General features: G+C 49.8%; 2 protein-coding genes across 5 annotated transcripts; both read left to right on the top strand.

Moving 5' to 3' along the window:
- The first annotated feature begins 16 nt into the window (after positions 1 to 16).
- Positions 17 to 5,688, top strand: LIME1 (Lck interacting transmembrane adaptor 1). 2 transcript variants are annotated; one of them, XM_051976790.1, is made up of 6 exons: positions 17 to 679; positions 2,354 to 2,486; positions 4,136 to 4,181; positions 4,323 to 4,395; positions 4,521 to 4,885; positions 5,125 to 5,688. In XM_051976790.1, the coding sequence occupies exons 2-6, from the start codon at positions 2,377 to 2,379 to the stop codon at positions 5,425 to 5,427; spliced, it is 897 nt and encodes a 298-aa protein (XP_051832750.1). In that variant the 5' UTR covers positions 17 to 679; positions 2,354 to 2,376; the 3' UTR covers positions 5,428 to 5,688. The 2 variants fall into 2 exon arrangements, with proteins under 2 accessions (XP_051832750.1, XP_051832751.1); XM_051976791.1 differs by lacking the exon at positions 17 to 679 and having other exon boundaries at positions 688 to 2,486; positions 4,521 to 4,759.
- Positions 5,689 to 7,527: 1,839 nt separating this feature from the next.
- Positions 7,528 to 15,218, top strand: SLC2A4RG (SLC2A4 regulator). 3 transcript variants are annotated; one of them, XM_051976782.1, is made up of 8 exons: positions 7,528 to 7,998; positions 8,996 to 9,153; positions 10,985 to 11,094; positions 11,329 to 11,516; positions 11,608 to 11,708; positions 11,854 to 12,106; positions 12,193 to 12,317; positions 13,690 to 15,218. In XM_051976782.1, exons 1-8 carry the CDS (start codon positions 7,735 to 7,737, stop codon positions 13,799 to 13,801), a joined length of 1,311 nt encoding a protein of 436 aa, XP_051832742.1. In that variant the 5' UTR covers positions 7,528 to 7,734; the 3' UTR covers positions 13,802 to 15,218. The 3 variants fall into 3 exon arrangements, with proteins under 3 accessions (XP_051832742.1, XP_051832741.1, XP_051832743.1); XM_051976781.1 differs by having other exon boundaries at positions 7,529 to 7,998; positions 11,326 to 11,516; XM_051976783.1 differs by having other exon boundaries at positions 7,529 to 7,998; positions 8,999 to 9,153; positions 11,326 to 11,516.
- Positions 15,219 to 15,809: the final 591 nt, after the last annotated feature.

Below are 15,809 nucleotides of genomic sequence, written 5' to 3' on the forward strand. Positions count from 1 at the left end.
AAGATTCAGGGGAATGTGGAAGAGGAGAGTTGGGGAAAGGTAGGGACTACTTGGGAAGACCTGTGGCTGACTGGCTTCCCTGTCCCTTCAGAAGTGGCCATGGCCATTTGGGCAGAGACCAGTCAGTCAGATGGGGAATGATCTTTCAGCCCTCACCTGAGTCCAAATGTGGCTTCTCTGTCAGGCCAGTATAGCAAGTAAAAGAACTCAGACAATAGAGTGCCAGGCATGGAAGTTCACCCCACAGATAGGCTGTAATTCCACACAAGTGACCAGTGTACAAGGTGGGTGGTGGCTGGACTGTTGGCCTTTGATTACTGCACTGCGTTCATTGGGGCTGAGGGTGCTGGGCTGAAACATTCCAAGGCTCCAGCAGAGGGAGCATTGCTTTGCTGGGCCCCTGTAATTGAGTACTGTGGGTGATAGAGATTTAGAAACTCTGGGGAGGGTTGTGTGGGGAGGTGTGCTAGGCGTGGGCCAGGAAATGAGCCTTCAGTGATGAGGGTGGGGGCTGAACAAAGGAGCTACCACTTTAGAAGACATGTCCCGGGGCTGGCTGGCAGGTCCTCAGCCTCCATCCAGCAGGGCCAAGAGGCAGATACCACCGAGGGCAGAAGCAGCACCTGGGATTGTAGGGGCTTTGAGGCTGAAAGGAGACACCAGCCCAGTTTGTCTGGAAGTAAGTGCTGTATGGGCTTCTTGGGTTCTACTAGAACTAGAAAAGGCCTCTGAAGCCATTGGAAAGCAAAGGCAAGTTAGCTCCCAACTATATCCCAGGCTTAACCTGGGGACAATTTAGAAGTGAATATTTGGCATCAAAGCCATCCCATTTAGTATCAAGTCAGCTAGATGAACATCTAAATACCAGAGCAGGGATAATGCCAGTTAAGCCAATTCAACCCCCCTCTTTCCGATGGTAGGGAGGAAAAAGGCAAAGTTCAGAAATTGGTCTCTATGGAACTAGGTCAAACCCATGTGAATTTTGGGGAGTACATTTTCCCATCCCTTATCAGCATTCCAAGTCAAGATATCTTTTTTCGGGTAATAATGGAAACATCTCAGTATTTAAATCTTTTGGGAAAGCTTGCCCAATTCAGTAATTGGCCAGTTTCAGCCCATTTTTTTCTCTCTAGAGTTATTCATACCCCATTAGGAACCTTATTGCTCTCTGAATTTTAACTCAAAGGCTGGAAAGTGCCTTGTTCCCACTATTGAGTTAGGAGGAGGAACCTCACCTCCACCCTTAACAGAAGCCTTCACATCACTTCTTAAATCTTGGGGTCATGGGGTCATCAGGAAGAAATAAAAAGTAGATGCTTATATGAAAGGGCTTCTGTTGCTGCCTTGTCAGGTTGAGTAATAGAGGGTACAGAAACTAAAGCTCAAGGTAAGATCCCTTTCAGGTCTCCCGTTATTTTCCTTGATCCTTTTCTGAGATGCATTTTTTTTTTTTCTCCTGGCCTCATAGTTCCGAAGTTAAAAAAGCCTCAGGTGGTTTAGAGAGAGTGGCAGTTTCCCTCCTTTTCCAGCTATTGGGCTTAGTGGCAGTGAGAGCCTTTGGACTTCTAAAGTAAATGCATTCTCATTAGAAATGCTCTGGCTAACTTCATTTACTAGATGCAGTGGCCAATTATTTGTGCCCTGAATTGTAAGGCTGAACTTGGTGAACTTGGAATGATAAAATCACCTTCACCTTAGATTTACAGGCTTTGTGGTTTGTGGGGTCAGTAGGGGGTACTTGTTTTCAGTTTGGTGTGAAACCACAGCTGATTCCAGGTCAACAGAGCTTGAAATCTGTTAGGTATAGGTATTGGGGTGGAGGGAGGGAGGTTCTCTGATGGGGCAGTGAGTTGGGTGAACCATTCTCATTGTTCCCTTTCCATCTCCCAAAGGTTTCCGGGAACTTTGGTAACCTTAGTGTAGTAAGGGACCTTGCCATGGGGTGAAGTCTTTGGGAGAAAGACATACCCCCTGACTCTTTCATATTGTGGAGAATCAGAGTTAGCTAGGCTAAGCCTAACTAGACTTCTCAGGCTGGAAGTACCTACCTCATCTAGCACCCTTATGGACAGACACTTGGATATAAATGTAGATCAGTAAGGATGGTTTTTAAAGATACCAGCTCTGGCACTGTTAGCAACTCAACTACATCAGAGACCACAGGCAGTGGGGGAAGGGGTGTGAAAAGCCTTTTGGTTTCCTGTTCGCTGAGTCAGATCATCCCCTCCCTCAGCATCCCACCAACTGCTCTTGAAGGGGGAGGGGAAGGGATTGTATCCTTCAGATTCAAATTAGGAATTTCTCATTCCATCACAACTACACCATAATTCCTGACCTGGCCCCTTTTCCACAGGCCATAGTACAACAGCTCCCTGAATGGCAGTGGTTCAGGCTGTCTCTCAATCCCAATCCCCTCCTGTCCTTTGGGTCCTGAGTTGCCTGGCCTTGGTTCTTATGCTTTGTGCTTTGTGCACCACCTGTCACAGGTATGTCACTTACCATTCTAAACGACTCCCATTTCAGCATGGATTCAGTTCAATTACTCATACACACAAGAGGCCTATCTGTAGGTGACAGGGAGGATCCAATGAGGAAGGTCTAGAGAAACTCAAAGGCTGCTTGAGAGATGAGACTTGAAGAAGCAATAGAGTAAAGTGCTAAATGCCAGGCACAATGTATGAAAGACAGAGTTTTGGTTAAGAAAAGAGCAGCATGAGCTGAGGGGGTAGCTTGCTCCCAAACTTCTTCAGGGACAGAGATACAACTTGAACTGGTTTTGAAGGTTGGCTGTTATTTCAAAGCAGGAAATAGGGAAGGAAAGAGTAGAAGGAAAGTATGTATATGATAGAGAGGAAACTTGATGTATCGAAAAGAACAGTGAACTTGAAATCAGAAGCTCTGAGTTCTATACCATGCCACTTTGTCAAAGTCACTTTTCTCCACCCCACACTGGCTTCAATTCCCTCATCCATTAAAAAGAGAGACTTAGGGGGCAGCTAGGTGGCTCAGTGGTTAGAGCACCAGCCCTGAAGTCAGGAGGATTTGAGTTCAAATGTGGCCTCAGACACTTAACACTTCCTGGCTGTATGATTCTGGGCAAGTCACTTAACCCCAATTGCCTCAATCCAAAAAAAAAAAAAAAAAAGAGAGAGATTTAAAGTGATTTCTAGGGTGCCTTCTTATCATTCTATGATCTTATTCAAGTTTTCTCCTAGGTAAAATGGAGTTAAACTAGATGATGGCCAAGGTTTATAATCTAAATTCTGTGACTTCATGTCCTGCCTCTTAGCTTTTTGTGAGGCATGTACTTTACATATTTTGCAAAGCACCTTAGAAATAGTGGCTATGACAGTACTCCACAGAAGAAAATGGGAATGAGAGATAGTATCAGAGAGAAGGAAGAAGAGGAGACAGAGGGAGACAGACAGGGAGGGAGAGGGAAAAAAAGAGAGCTAAAGAAAGTATAAAGTGGTATATATTGTAGGATAGTAAGGCATGAAGCTAGGGAAAAGCCAAATTGTTGAGGGCCTTGACAGGCCAAGCAGTTTGGCTTTTGCTGCAAACACCAGATGATAAAACCAGAGTTGTGTGGCTGAAAACATGCAGGATTAATTGAAGCAAGACAGAAAAGTTTGTAAAACTTTCCGTATGAGTCTAGGCAAGTAATTTCCCTTCTTTGTACCTCAGTTTCCTCCTCAGTTTAAAAAAAAAAAAGTTGGTTAGAAGCTTCTAAGTCTTAATATTTTAGAGGCAACATGATATAGTGGAATGAGTGTTGGAGAGACGTAGGTTCAAGTCCTGGATTTGATAATCAACATCCACCTGGACAATTTACTTATTCTGTAAAAATGGAGATGTTAATGCTTATTATACATATCTCACAGAATTGTGAGGAAAGTGTTATACAAATCTGAAAATTTAATGCATGTCTATAATCATATAATACAATGATATCCATCACTTAAGATACTTTGCCCTAATCTCTCTTCCCCCATTTTTGTGACAGGTGGAAGTGGTGGTAGAAGTTTGTGGTAACTTAGAGTCTTGGCCATTGGTGGGCAAACCCCTCCCACTCAGGGCCTGAGATTCATGATCAGCAAAGACTAATTCCCTTTCCCTCTCTCCTGTTCTCCAGAAAGGGTAAAAGAAAGCAGCAATCTTCCATGAAGCTAGTGAATGTGGTGAGTGACTTTAGATGGGATAGTCTCAATGTGACATATACCCTCTTTACATGTGCTTGGGGCTTCAGAAATATGGCTTATGGTTGAAAGTAGGGGAAATACTGATTAGATTTCCCCTCTCTCATCTCATTACTGAGACAGACCCAGCTTCGTTCACTCAGCAAGTCAGATTCCAAACTGCATGAACTCAACCGGGGTCCCCGAACCAGTAAAGGTGAGGGATTCTTTGTCCTTTTTAGCCCTATCACCAAGAGACCAAGTAGGTTCTTATCTTCACTCTCTGTTTCTATCTCTCACCCCAAGTTCCAGTGTCTCTCAACTTGCTGTTCTTTCTCGTAGCCCAGCGTCCTATCAGCATTGACCTCCTATACCCACGGTGGCCAGGAGGGATCAGGGCTGACATCCAGGTGAACACAGTGCCTCCTGTCTTTATTCACCGTGAGCTGCCCCAGCCCCCACTTGCTTCAGACTATTTGGCCCTTGGGTCTACCTATTCCAATGTGAGGCTAGCAGCTACTCCGAGCGGTCCCCCCATGACAGAAAGGGGAGAAGAACAGCTGAGGACTTCAGAGAAGTTGGTAATGGCAGAGTATGCCTGTGTACGGAAGATCAAGAAAGGGACTGAGGTGGGATCCAGCATGACAGGTCCCAGCGATTCAGTCCCTGGGGAGAAAAAAGCTCTAAATCTGGAAAAAGCAGCTGAGGTAAAGTGGGTGTGAGGGATTGGAGAGCTCTGAGTGGGGGGAATATTAGCAGTGCTTTCCCAAGGGAAAGAAGAGGCATGGGGAGAGGAGCAGGTCAGCATAGCTAGAGTGTGTTTTCTCTTTCTGATCCCAATTTCTCCTTTCTTTCCTGACCCTCCCTCCCCCATCACCAAACTGAGATGTAGACTGAAGATCCTTACTGGTATCCAGGTCACTCTGGTTTCTGCATTTGTCCTCAGGTGGAGGTTCTGTACTCCAAAATCAGCAGGTTAGGCCGGAAACCCTTGGAGCCCACCGGGAACAGAGCTCTCTGTAACAAGACGGACAGAGATACTCAGGCACCCCTAATGGAGACTACAAATGAACAGAGTCAGAGTCCAGCTATAAACTTCTCCTATAGGACTGGCAGTCCCACCTGGGGCAAGAATACAGGAAATGGGCACACTGAGAATTTTTATGAGAGTATAAGTGAAATGGAGGGGCTTGGGCAGCCTAGGCTACCTAGTAGGGCACAGACTCATAAGCCCTCTGGAGATATATGAAAAAATAAGGGGGAAAATAAAGGCAAAAGGTTGGCGTGAATTCACAGTTACAAAGCTTACTTTGTGAATCTCCCATACTTGTGAACTCCAATGAGTACTTAAATACTTCTTGCTTATATGAGTTCTCTAAAGATGTGAACACAAGCATTGTATCAATTAGTTCTACTTAATACCTTGTTTCAGGTTCTGGCCCAAAACATCTCCTTGTAAGATCAGATCAATGATACTGAACCATGCTAAATTAGATAATTATTGTCTCTATCAACTCTAATGATTTAACAGTTTGTAAAGATTTCAACATGTGTATAATCCCTGTGATCCTGGGATTGGGATGGAGGAACAAGGAGAGAAGGAATCTGAAGTTGGGAAATTTTCAATCTGTCTGCCTCATCATGTTCAGGTGCTTTTTCCTGGGGCTTCTGTTTCTCTTTGAGTACACACTCAGTATGACACTGGAGTTGCAAACAGGGGACAGACAGTCTGGGAAACTGAGTGATAATGTGTGTGGACCAAATGGAGCAGTGGCAGTTCAGAGGAGATACCTAAGGGATGAGTATTAGGGAAGGCTTGGGGAAAATGTAAAACATGACAAGTAGAGATGGGGTATAGAGACCACATATAGAAAACTTACAAGAGAACAAAAGTGGAACACAAGGAAAATGAAACATTGGTATAAGATGTTGGACAACTAACAGCTGTCCCTGTGCTTGAATATCTCTAAGCCACAAACGGAGAGGTTTCTGTCCTGCAACTGCAGGGTTGGAGACTGACCTCTAGGGGGAATGAGCTCTCCGGGGTCTGGTGAATTTTGGCTCTCTTAAGGAGAGGGCTAAGAAACGCTGTATTGCCGAGGACTTGTCCCATCCCTAGTCTGCCCAGCCCCCACAGTTACGTAACTGGTTGTTGAAAATTAACCTGGATGGTGAGCTGGGCCCTAGTGAAGAGACGAGACAGAAGGACTGGAATGGAGGAGGTATTTCATGCTGGGCCACACAGTATTAAATCCAGCGAAACACAGCAATAGAGAGGCAGGTGATCTGTGCTGGGGGCCATGTTACTCTTCAGTCCCAACCACAAAAGCTGCTTTTTCTTCTTGCTTCTTCTCCAGGGTGTCATGTGCCCCATTTTGTCCTGAGGTCTACAAAGCCAGTGGGCTGCCTTAAATCAATATGCCGGCTTCTTCATTCCTCTCCGGGGGTCTATCTAGGTCCCGATTTCTGGGGATCCAAAGATTCCGATTCATAGAATTCAGAGGTAGCATTGGAAGGGGATTAAGAGAAAAGAGACCTATGGGTTAGAATGGGGAAGACAGAAGCATAAAGCAGTCCTATGAGAGATACTGTCAGTTTAAAAAATCCTTTGGTGAACATGCACGCCGTGATATCTCACCACCCAAGGCCAGGAGCCCGGCAGTGTCGCTCCAAAACCTGCCATGTGGCTGCTGGAGATCTCGGGGCGGGGACTGAAGGCAACTATGGCCTCTAGAGGAACCTCTGATGCAGACCTGGATGGGCCAGCAGGCTGCCCCAGCCCGCGCCCGGGCCAGGAGCCAGGTGGGTTCGGTGGCACGAAGAAAAACGTTTTTCTTAAAGGTCTCGCAGTCCCTTCATTTGACACATAAGGCTAAATCCGACATATCTAACAATTTGTGTTTTTGTGTGCGTGTGTGTGTCTCAGGAGTGGGGCGCGTTGAAAGTCTATAGTCTCTACCTCCCCAGCCTGAAATCCGTGCTCCTACAGACCTTACTATTCTCCTATACTGGATCCCGCATAGATTCAGACTAAGGACTCCCGCCCTTCCCGCTCGCTCCCTCCCAGGCCTGGCTCCTCCCCACTGAATACCGGCCGGGAGCCGGACTCTCGCCTGTGGAGCGTAGCCGGAGGCGGGAGCGCGGAAAGAGGGCGGGGTGGGGAAGGACTGAGTGCAGCGCAACACTCAGTTCTCTTCCCCTCCCCCCTAGCACTCGGGCCAATGAAAGAGTGAGCCGGCTCCGGGCCACGTTCCATCTCGGAATGTTGATACAGCGCGCTGACCAATGAGAGCACGCGACAGGGGGAGGGGAGGTGGGCTGCACGCGCAGCTAGGGAGAGCTAGAGAGCGGGCGCGCGAGGGGGGCGTGGTCCCCCTTGTTGCAGACCCGGGAGCGCGGCGAAGCCAGCCACCCGGCCCGGTTCCAGGGCTAGGGGCTTCGCCGGCCTGCTGGCCGGGAGGAAAACAGGGGAGTGGGGTGCACAGTGCGGAAAGACCGTGGCTAGCCACCCCCTCCCCTGGCACAGCGGCCTGGAGTCGGCCTGGGGGCTCCTTCCATGGAGTCCCAGCGGGCTGTGGCTGCTGGTAGTCGGATCTGTTCCCCGCCCCCGGGACTGACGGCTGCAGCCGCGCTTGGCTGTCCGAACTGTCCCCCGGCTCGGGGGCTGTGCTGTGGAGTTCTTCCGCCCTGCAAACCTGGCCCCACTACGGCCCCCGGCCCTGCGGGTAATGCCGTCTACACTGTACTGGTGGACGAATCTTTACTGAGGCGGAAGGCGGGGTCGGCCTCGGCCCCCGGGAGGCCCGGACAGCTGCAGCAGGTAATTGGGCGGGGGGTCAGCTGGCGGGGCGGGGCCGGGGGCTGGGGTGGGGCGCGGGACAATTCTGGGCTGGGGCCGGCGCTGGCTCCTGGATGTAGGTGGGATACTGACGGGGTCGGTGCTGGGTGGGGGGCAGGGATCGGAGCGGGGGCTCCTCCCGAGAAACTTTCTCTCGCTGCAAAGATGGCGTCGCAGCTGGAGGCGGCTGCAGAAAGTTTGGGCTTTGGGGGGAGGGAGAGGAGGGGCGGGGGCCGGAGCTTAGCGGGTGGGAAGAGGGAGAAGAGACGCCCCCCCGCCCCGGCCGAGGCCGTCAGTCACACCGCCGAGCGCTGGATGGAAGGCGGGGCGGGCCCGGGCTGCGCGGGCTTGGGCCTGAGGAGCTGGGGTAGGCGGTGTCCGAGCTTGACTTCCCGCCGGCCGGGCCGGGAGGGGGCGGGGCCGGCGTCCGGGCGGCTCTGGGGGGTGGACACTTGGGGGTGGGCCTGGGGGAAGGCCCGAAGCGCTCGCTGGGGCTGGGGAGTGTGTGTGGGGGAGACGACGTCTTATACTTCCGGGCCTGGCACCCAGTCTGTGTTGCCCTGGTGCCAACCAGAGGGAGGAGGATTCACTTCGGAGGTGTTCCCTTAGCCCCAGGAAATCTGTGGGAGCGGCGGGGATGGGGTTTAAAAAACAACGGAGCAAAGTGTATGTGTATGTTGTGGGATGTGCGCACGCGTGAGTGAGTGAGAGTGTGTGTGTGTGTGTGTGTGTTAGGGTTCTGCATTCTGGGGACTAAAGAAACCCAATGAGGGAAAATGGGAATCACTCTTAGATGTTCTCCGAAAAAGTGGGGAAAAGATCTGGGGGTTCTCCTTTGCATTCATTGCTCCATCCCCTGGTTTGGAGGGCCCTTCTCTGGGGCAGCGGGAGAACTTTAAACTTGGGAAGAATGGGGTATTTAAGTAGGGAACGGGTATGATTCCATTGCCTCGAATAAGCCAGGCCTGTGTTCTATCAGCAGGGGGCTATCCATTGCAGTGGCCAAGTGGGGCCAGAGGAATTGCTTCCTGGACAGAAAGCTGAGGACCCATGGGGCCTAGAGAGCTGGGATGAGGCTGGAGATTGGGACCAGAATGGGCTGCTGCAATCTGCATACATCCCTGTCCCCAGGCAGAGGTGAGAAGCTCTCTGGGGGTTGGGAGAATGACTTCTATTGTGACCTGACTCCTAAGCCTTCTGTAACTACATTTGCTAATTTCCATTTTTCCTAGGTTTGCAAAGTTATCTAGTACAGGCAATGTCTGTTTGAGAAAGGGGTGTTTAGTTGAGGAGGGGCATTGACAATCTGCTGGAATAGAGGGTTCCAATACTTCAAGGTGTGAGGAATGGCTCATGATCCAAAGGGAGACAGGACACTAAAGCAGAAAGGGAAACTTTCTAGACTGGAATTCAATTCTTGGGTCAATAAGCATCACTTGCTGTATCCAAAATTTTGGGTATAGAATGGTGAGATTTGATGAGGAAGCACTAAGGCATAAGTAGCCACCTCATTGTGAAGGTAGTAGAATAATCTCTCAAATCTTCCCAGCACTAATAGCTTAACTGAATGAGGTATAGCCAGCTGAGCTTTAGGGAAATGGAGGGATGGCTTAAGCTTGAAAGGTGCTAGAGAATCCAATGGATACCCTTTTCAGGATAGCTTCTTGATCTGGCTCCTTTCCCATGGACTAAAGCTTCAGCCTTTTTCTGTGCCCAGTGGGTCACTGAGTTGGGTGCTAAGGAGACAGGAACTCTTTTGGTTTAGTAAACAGCCTAGGTTTGGCCTGAGTTCAGAGGTTGCTTTAAAGCAGAGGATCTTAACTGGGATCCCATCCATGAACTTTGAAAAAAAATGTTTTTGGCAATTGTATTTCAATATGATTGATTTCCTTTGTAATGCTATGTGAAAAGGGGTTAGTCGATTTCACTAGACTGCCAAAGCACTTAATAACACACATACAAATTAAAAAACTTTTTCTGATGCCTTTTTCTGGCTGCTGGGGAATACTGAAGGGATTTGACAACTTCCTTCCCTAAGGCTAGAAATCCCAAGACAAAGAATTCCTCCTCATTTCCGATGTCATCATTGACCCTATTAGTACTGTCCTCCATTCTGGGGGGAGATGGACAGAGAGAATTGCCTAGTGTGTCGTGGGGTTACCCTCTTTTTGGATTGAATGGAGGTAGAGAAAAAATGAGGCTTTACCTCTGTACTTGGCATGTGGATCCTAGTGAAACTGGTCACTGATCTGTTTTTCCCCAGTGGCTACAGACAGTCATTCCCACTCCTCCCTGCCCCCTTTGCTTTAGGCTGTTTGTTCTTAGTTTCATTATTGCTTAACTCTGGTTAATGTGTGATTTCTTGGGTTCCCTTCCAAGTGGGGAAGGCAGGATGCAGGGATAGACTTGGCTCACTGGAATGGGGGGCTCTAGCCCAGAACTCCTACTTGTAGAATGAGCAGAGTCAGAAGTGGATCTAGATTTGTCTTGTGGCTATATGAATAAGAAACCAGGCCCCAGGGGAAAACAAATCAGAGTCTTTTTACCCAAAAAGTATCTCAGTGACCTCAAGAAGGGCCATTGAGCTACCTTGATCTCCCTCAGCATAATTGTGATGGATTTTAGATTGGTAGCCATTAGGATGGTAGGCAGGTGTAAGAACCAGTATGTTTCTAAGTCATGGGGATGGCATATACATATGAAGGTGTGTGTTCCTATGTGTCAAGATGTGCACCTGTACACCAGGCCATGTCAGGGACAGGGGAAGGTGAGGGGCAGCCCTTCCCAAAATTGATTTTTATTTATCTGCCTATCCTCCCTTCTTGAGCTCCTCCCAGGCCCAGGCAGACTTCCCAAACTGGCCCTGACCCAGATGGTGTGAGCAGACACTGGCCCCTTGGCCCCTTGCCCCCTTCTTTCAGAGTCCCAAGCAATGGAAATAACAGATCTTCTTCTCTACAATTTGCAGATGCCCCCCTGGAAAGGCTGGTTTGGATGAAGTCATGGCTGCTGCAGTCCTTACTAGCTTGTCCACTAGTCCCCTGATTTTGGGTCCCCCCTCTGTACCCTTCAGCCCAGGTAATGACTAGGGAGTAGCTGGGGTAGGATGGTGGTATGGTGATATGAGCAGGGAGCAGGAGGGAAATAGACAAGTTCTAGCTGGGCTCCCCGGAAGGAGATGCCATTTTAGCCCACTGGTCTATTCTGGGAATGATATCCTGTGGCTTGGAGGATGGGGGAGGTGGACACTGCTCTGTCTTGGGATTCCCATCTGGCCCCAGGACACAGAAACTTCCTTCTCTCTTCCAGCAGAGTCTTGCTGTCATCCTTGGAAGGAGTCATCAGCTGGACCGTCCGGCAGCTACAGCAGCAGCAACAATAGTGGAGACTGGGGCTGGGACCCCCCCAGTGACCAGTCTTCTCCATCCACACCCTCACCACCACTGCCCCCTGAGGCTGCCCATTTTCTTTTTGGAGACCCCACACCCAGGAAGAGGAAGGTGAGCAGGCCCAGGGGAGTGGTGGGGTAAGTGGGCAGAGAAGCGAAGGTAAATGGAGTCCCTCAAGATCTCACCATGTTTCTCCTCCCAGAACTCGGTGAAAGTGATGTTCAAATGCCTGTGGAAGAGCTGTGGGAAAGTGCTGAGCACTTCATCTGGAATACAGAAACACATTCGAACTGTGCACCTGGGGTATGATCAGGAAAGTGGGGGGCTGGGACTGACATGGACTGTAGGGGCAGGATAGTCTATTGTCCACATGGCACCCATCCCAGGCCAGCATGCTTTGGCTCTGTCTGGGCATTCCAGGCTGACCTGTGTCTCTGTCCCCATTCAGGCGTAGGGCAGAGCCAGAGCAGAGTGACGGTGAAGAGGATTTCTACTACACGGAGCTGGACATCAATGTGGATTCGCTAACTGATGGCCTGTCTAGCCTGACCCCCATGTCACCCACTTCCTCAGTGCCCCCAGCCTTCCCCAGCTTGGATCTGCCGGTCCCAGCTCCATCTGAGACCACAGCCATGCCCACCATCCTGAGTCCTGTGGTTCCTACCACTCTGTGCCATGTCCACAGTGACCATGCTTATCAGGTAAGCTGAACCAAGTACTTAAGTTATGCCTTTTCTCCCACCTTTGGAAGGGGTGGTGTAGGATAAACTGATACCTCATTTTCCAGGGCTGTCTGACTCCAATCCATCCAGTTGGGATCTCAGATAAGGGGCTACAGCTTCCCCAACCTACAGTCATTAAGCCCCCTGTACCAGCCATGCCCTCTGGCCTCAAAAACACCACAGGCATAAGGTGAGTATTTGCTGGATCAGGGGAAGGATTATTGTGGGAAGGGGGAGGAGACCCTCCCTTAGTTTCCAACCTTAGCCTCTCATTGGTCCTTGGATTTAGTGCTGGAGCCTTAAAAAACTTGAGAGATCAACTCTTCCAATCTCCCCCTCCCCCTCCCTTGATTCCTTTCCTCCATTTATATACAAGGAAGAGGTCAGAGATGTTAGTAATCTTGCCAAGATTTCAGAGCTACTAAGTAGCAGGATTGGGATTTGAATCCAGCTCTTTTGTGCCAAGTTAAACTTTGTGTCTTGCTGAACAGTAGACTCAGTTAAATAGTTACTGAAAGCTCTAGTATATTTAGGACCTGACTGGGATATGGGGGCCAAGGGCAGCAGATTCCCATAGTCTCATGGGCTTTAAGAAGCCCAATTTCTGTTTGGAGAGAAGCCTTGTGAATGGGGAACAACTAGAGAAGATGGGATAAATAGTAAAAACAGTTAAAGTTATCTCTGAGGACTAGTAATCAAGGAATAACATGGACTTGGATTTCTGGAACTACAGCTAACATTTATACAATGTCCTTAAGGCATGTAAAGTATTTTGCGTATTTAATATAATCATCCCAGGAATTCTTTGAGGTAGATGCTGTAAATATCTTCATTTAATGTGAAACTGATATTGAGAGAAGTTATGCCAGGCAAAAAGACTTGTGAGGGTCAAACAGCTTTTAAGTATCTTATACTGGATTTGAATTTGCGTCTTAACTTCAAGGCTAACCATTAATACCGGCTGCTTCCCTTCTATAATAGTGTTTTATACTCTGAGAAACTAATTGTGGATCCCCTGATTTGGGGAACAGAAATTCTGAGGAGGGTAGATGCAAGTTATACAGATGATGAGACTGAAGATATGAGAAATAAAGTAATTTGCCTCTGATCACATACTTAACAGGTGTCAGGATTTTGAGCCCAGGTCCTCCTGACTTGAAGCAGCCTTTCCACAGCATCGAGTAGGGACTTGGAGATGAGGAAGAACCCAGACCCTGCAGGATTAGTAGTAGGCTTGGGGCAGGAGTGGAGAAAAGGCTGTATTCTGGGATATATTTCCTAATCCTGATCAATGAAGCCTGAGGGGAGGAAGGAAGGAGTAGTAAATTTGGAGTCGTTGCTGTCACTGATCGGAACCCTAATGGAGGCTTAGCTGAGTGCTGGGGAAGTGAGGAGGAGCCCCAGGGCCCTGCCCTTAGGGTCTTCATGGTTTAACTGAAAATGGCCTCAGAGGAACAACCAAGTTAAGTGTGATTATATAGACTAGGAAAGCTGTCTCCTACTATTGCATTTCAGAGAAATCCTGGGGTTTGGGAGCCATAACTTCTGCCATTCTTCCTCAGGAAGCCTCGAGGTGAAGCCAAGAAGTGCCGGAAGGTGTATGGGATGGAAAACCGGGACATGTGGTGCACAGCCTGTCGCTGGAAGAAGGCCTGTCAGCGGTTCCTTGATTGAAGCCCAGCTTATTCCAATCCTAGCCCCAGCCCCATTTCTTGCACAGTTTGCACTGCAGGTGCCTTGAAATCCCCACCCTGTCTGGGAGACTGTTCTCCTTTCTCATGACTTGGGGGCAGCTCTTCTTCCCCCACCCCTATGGGGTCTCCAGAAAGCTCCTCCAGCTGAGGATAGCCCTCTCCTGAACTCGGCTCCCTCTGATTTTTTTAAAAAAGGAAATAAGCTATTGTTCTCTTCCCTTCCCCTCCCACGAAAGAGCAGGTGGTTTGGAGGTGGTGCCCCCAGAGGATTCCTTCTCTCCCCTGCCTCCTCCCCAGCCTCGTTTGCACGTGTGGGTGGGGACGTCTGTGACAACTGAAAAGTGCCTGAGGAAACCAGCAGTTTGCACTAAAATGCTGAGAGGTCGAGTCAGGCCCCCTCCACCTCCCCCCTGCCCACACTGACTTCGGGAGGCAGCCGAAGCTGTGGACTACAGCAGAAGGAGCCCGACAGTCTGGGACAGTGGCCCTGCCTGCATGTGACCGTGATCTTCCTCTTGCTTTCGGGGCAGGAGGGGCTTCCCCTCGCCTCCGTGTGCGTGTGTGTCGTGTGTCTTGTGTCCGTGTAGTGTGTCAGACTCGCTGGTGCCTGTCCCTGCAGAAGGGAGTTTCTGGGTCTCCCAAGAACCGGCCTTCGCAAAAATAGACTGGTGGTGGGCGTGGGCGAGGAAGACTGATCTGTTTTTTAAAGATTTTTACCCTTTAGCGCGGAGGACGCGAGGCGGGGGGGTGGGGTGGGGTAGGGGGAAGCGGCCACACCTCTCTTCCCGGGCTCCGCCTCCTCCCTCCCCCTGAACTTGTGGCCGGGGAGGGGTGGCACGACTGCATCACGCCCACGGCCCCGCGGGTTCCAGCTGCGCTCTCCGCCCCGTTTGGAGCCTCCGGCGCCGGCTCCTGGCTAAGGGAGGGACTACTTGCGGGGGCCGAAGCTGGCTGGAGATCCCGAGTGCCCAATCCCCGCCTCCACGAGAGGTGCAACATCCAATGCACTTTGAAAGGGATCCTGAAGAGGGCTCCCGTCTCAAACGGGAGGATCTTTCCCTTATTCCCTCCCCATTCGGTGCCGCCGCCCCTACGGCTGCGCTCGGCCAGAGCCCTAGGATCGGGAATCACATTCCAAACTTTTGCTTTCTTTGCAAACCGATTTTCTTGAAACTTTTCCTGCTAAACTAATGACATTAGGTCTTCACAGAGTTTGAAGGGAAAGAAAATTGCACTGTCCGCCGGGTCCCCTCTGGCTCCCGCTCTAGGCTGGACTGACGGGGGTGGGGTCGTGTGGACACTTTGTACCACGTAGGAGAAGCTCAGGTCTCGTTTTGGGCCCTCCTGGACGTAGCTGTATCAGGGCGAGAAAAGAAAGTAAAGTGTTTTCGGTGGTTTTTTCTTTTTTTTCTTTTTCCAGAAGTCTGGGTTTCGGTTATTTGCACAAAACTAGGAGGGGAGTAGGGGCTTAAGTGTTTGGCTGAAGCTAGTCACGTGGGTGTGTTTGTGCCCCGCCCAGGGCCCCCAAGTCAGGGAGCCGACTCTAGGTTTCCCTCTGGTGGTCTGTCCTGCGTTATAGCTTGCTTGCTGGTCCTCTGGCCTGGGCCTGACTGATTGCCTATTCCTAGGAATACTCGAATCTCTCGCACCCCTTAATTGATCCAGGACAAGCCAATGGCGGGGGACCAAGAGCTACACTGAGCGCGGGTTATCGTGGGCGCCGCATTCCAGACTTCCACCTTTGTGGAATACAAACCCTAATCCTTGAATACTGGCTAAGTGATAACTTCCAATTAGTGCAAGGCACTAATTATGGAGCTGCGGTTCTCCTCGCGTAGTCAATGGCCACTTCCATTTCCCTATAAACTGCTCCTTCTCTGGGCCATTAGCAACCCTGCAGTCTTTACTAACCACTGAGTTTGGCATGAAGGTATATGGAAACCTAAAGAATTCAGACTGGAGTTAGACAAGTCAACCTTTAAGCTCAG

Source organism: Antechinus flavipes, chromosome 2, assembly GCF_016432865.1.
Source record: "Antechinus flavipes isolate AdamAnt ecotype Samford, QLD, Australia chromosome 2, AdamAnt_v2, whole genome shotgun sequence".
Taxonomy (NCBI): Eukaryota; Metazoa; Chordata; class Mammalia; order Dasyuromorphia; family Dasyuridae; genus Antechinus; species Antechinus flavipes.

What these genes read in the sequence shown, in the direction of transcription:
- SLC2A4RG (XM_051976781.1), top strand. Translation starts at nt 7,735, where the DNA reads ATGGAGTCCCAGCGGGCTGTGGCTGCTGGTAGTCGGATCTGTTCCCCG. An exon ending in ATCCCTGTCCCCAGGCAGAG is followed by an intron (nt 9,154 to 10,984) that starts GTGAGAAGCTCT and finishes TACAATTTGCAG; the next exon opens with ATGCCCCCCTGGAAAGGCTG. An exon ending in CTCTGTACCCTTCAGCCCAG is followed by an intron (nt 11,095 to 11,325) that starts GTAATGACTAGG and finishes TCTCTCTTCCAG; the next exon opens with CAGAGTCTTGCTGTCATCCT.
- LIME1 (XM_051976790.1), top strand. Translation starts at nt 2,377, where the DNA reads ATGGCAGTGGTTCAGGCTGTCTCTCAATCCCAATCCCCTCCTGTCCTT. An exon ending in TTGTGCACCACCTGTCACAG is followed by an intron (nt 2,487 to 4,135) that starts GTATGTCACTTA and finishes CCTGTTCTCCAG; the next exon opens with AAAGGGTAAAAGAAAGCAGC. An exon ending in CCATGAAGCTAGTGAATGTG is followed by an intron (nt 4,182 to 4,322) that starts GTGAGTGACTTT and finishes TTACTGAGACAG; the next exon opens with ACCCAGCTTCGTTCACTCAG.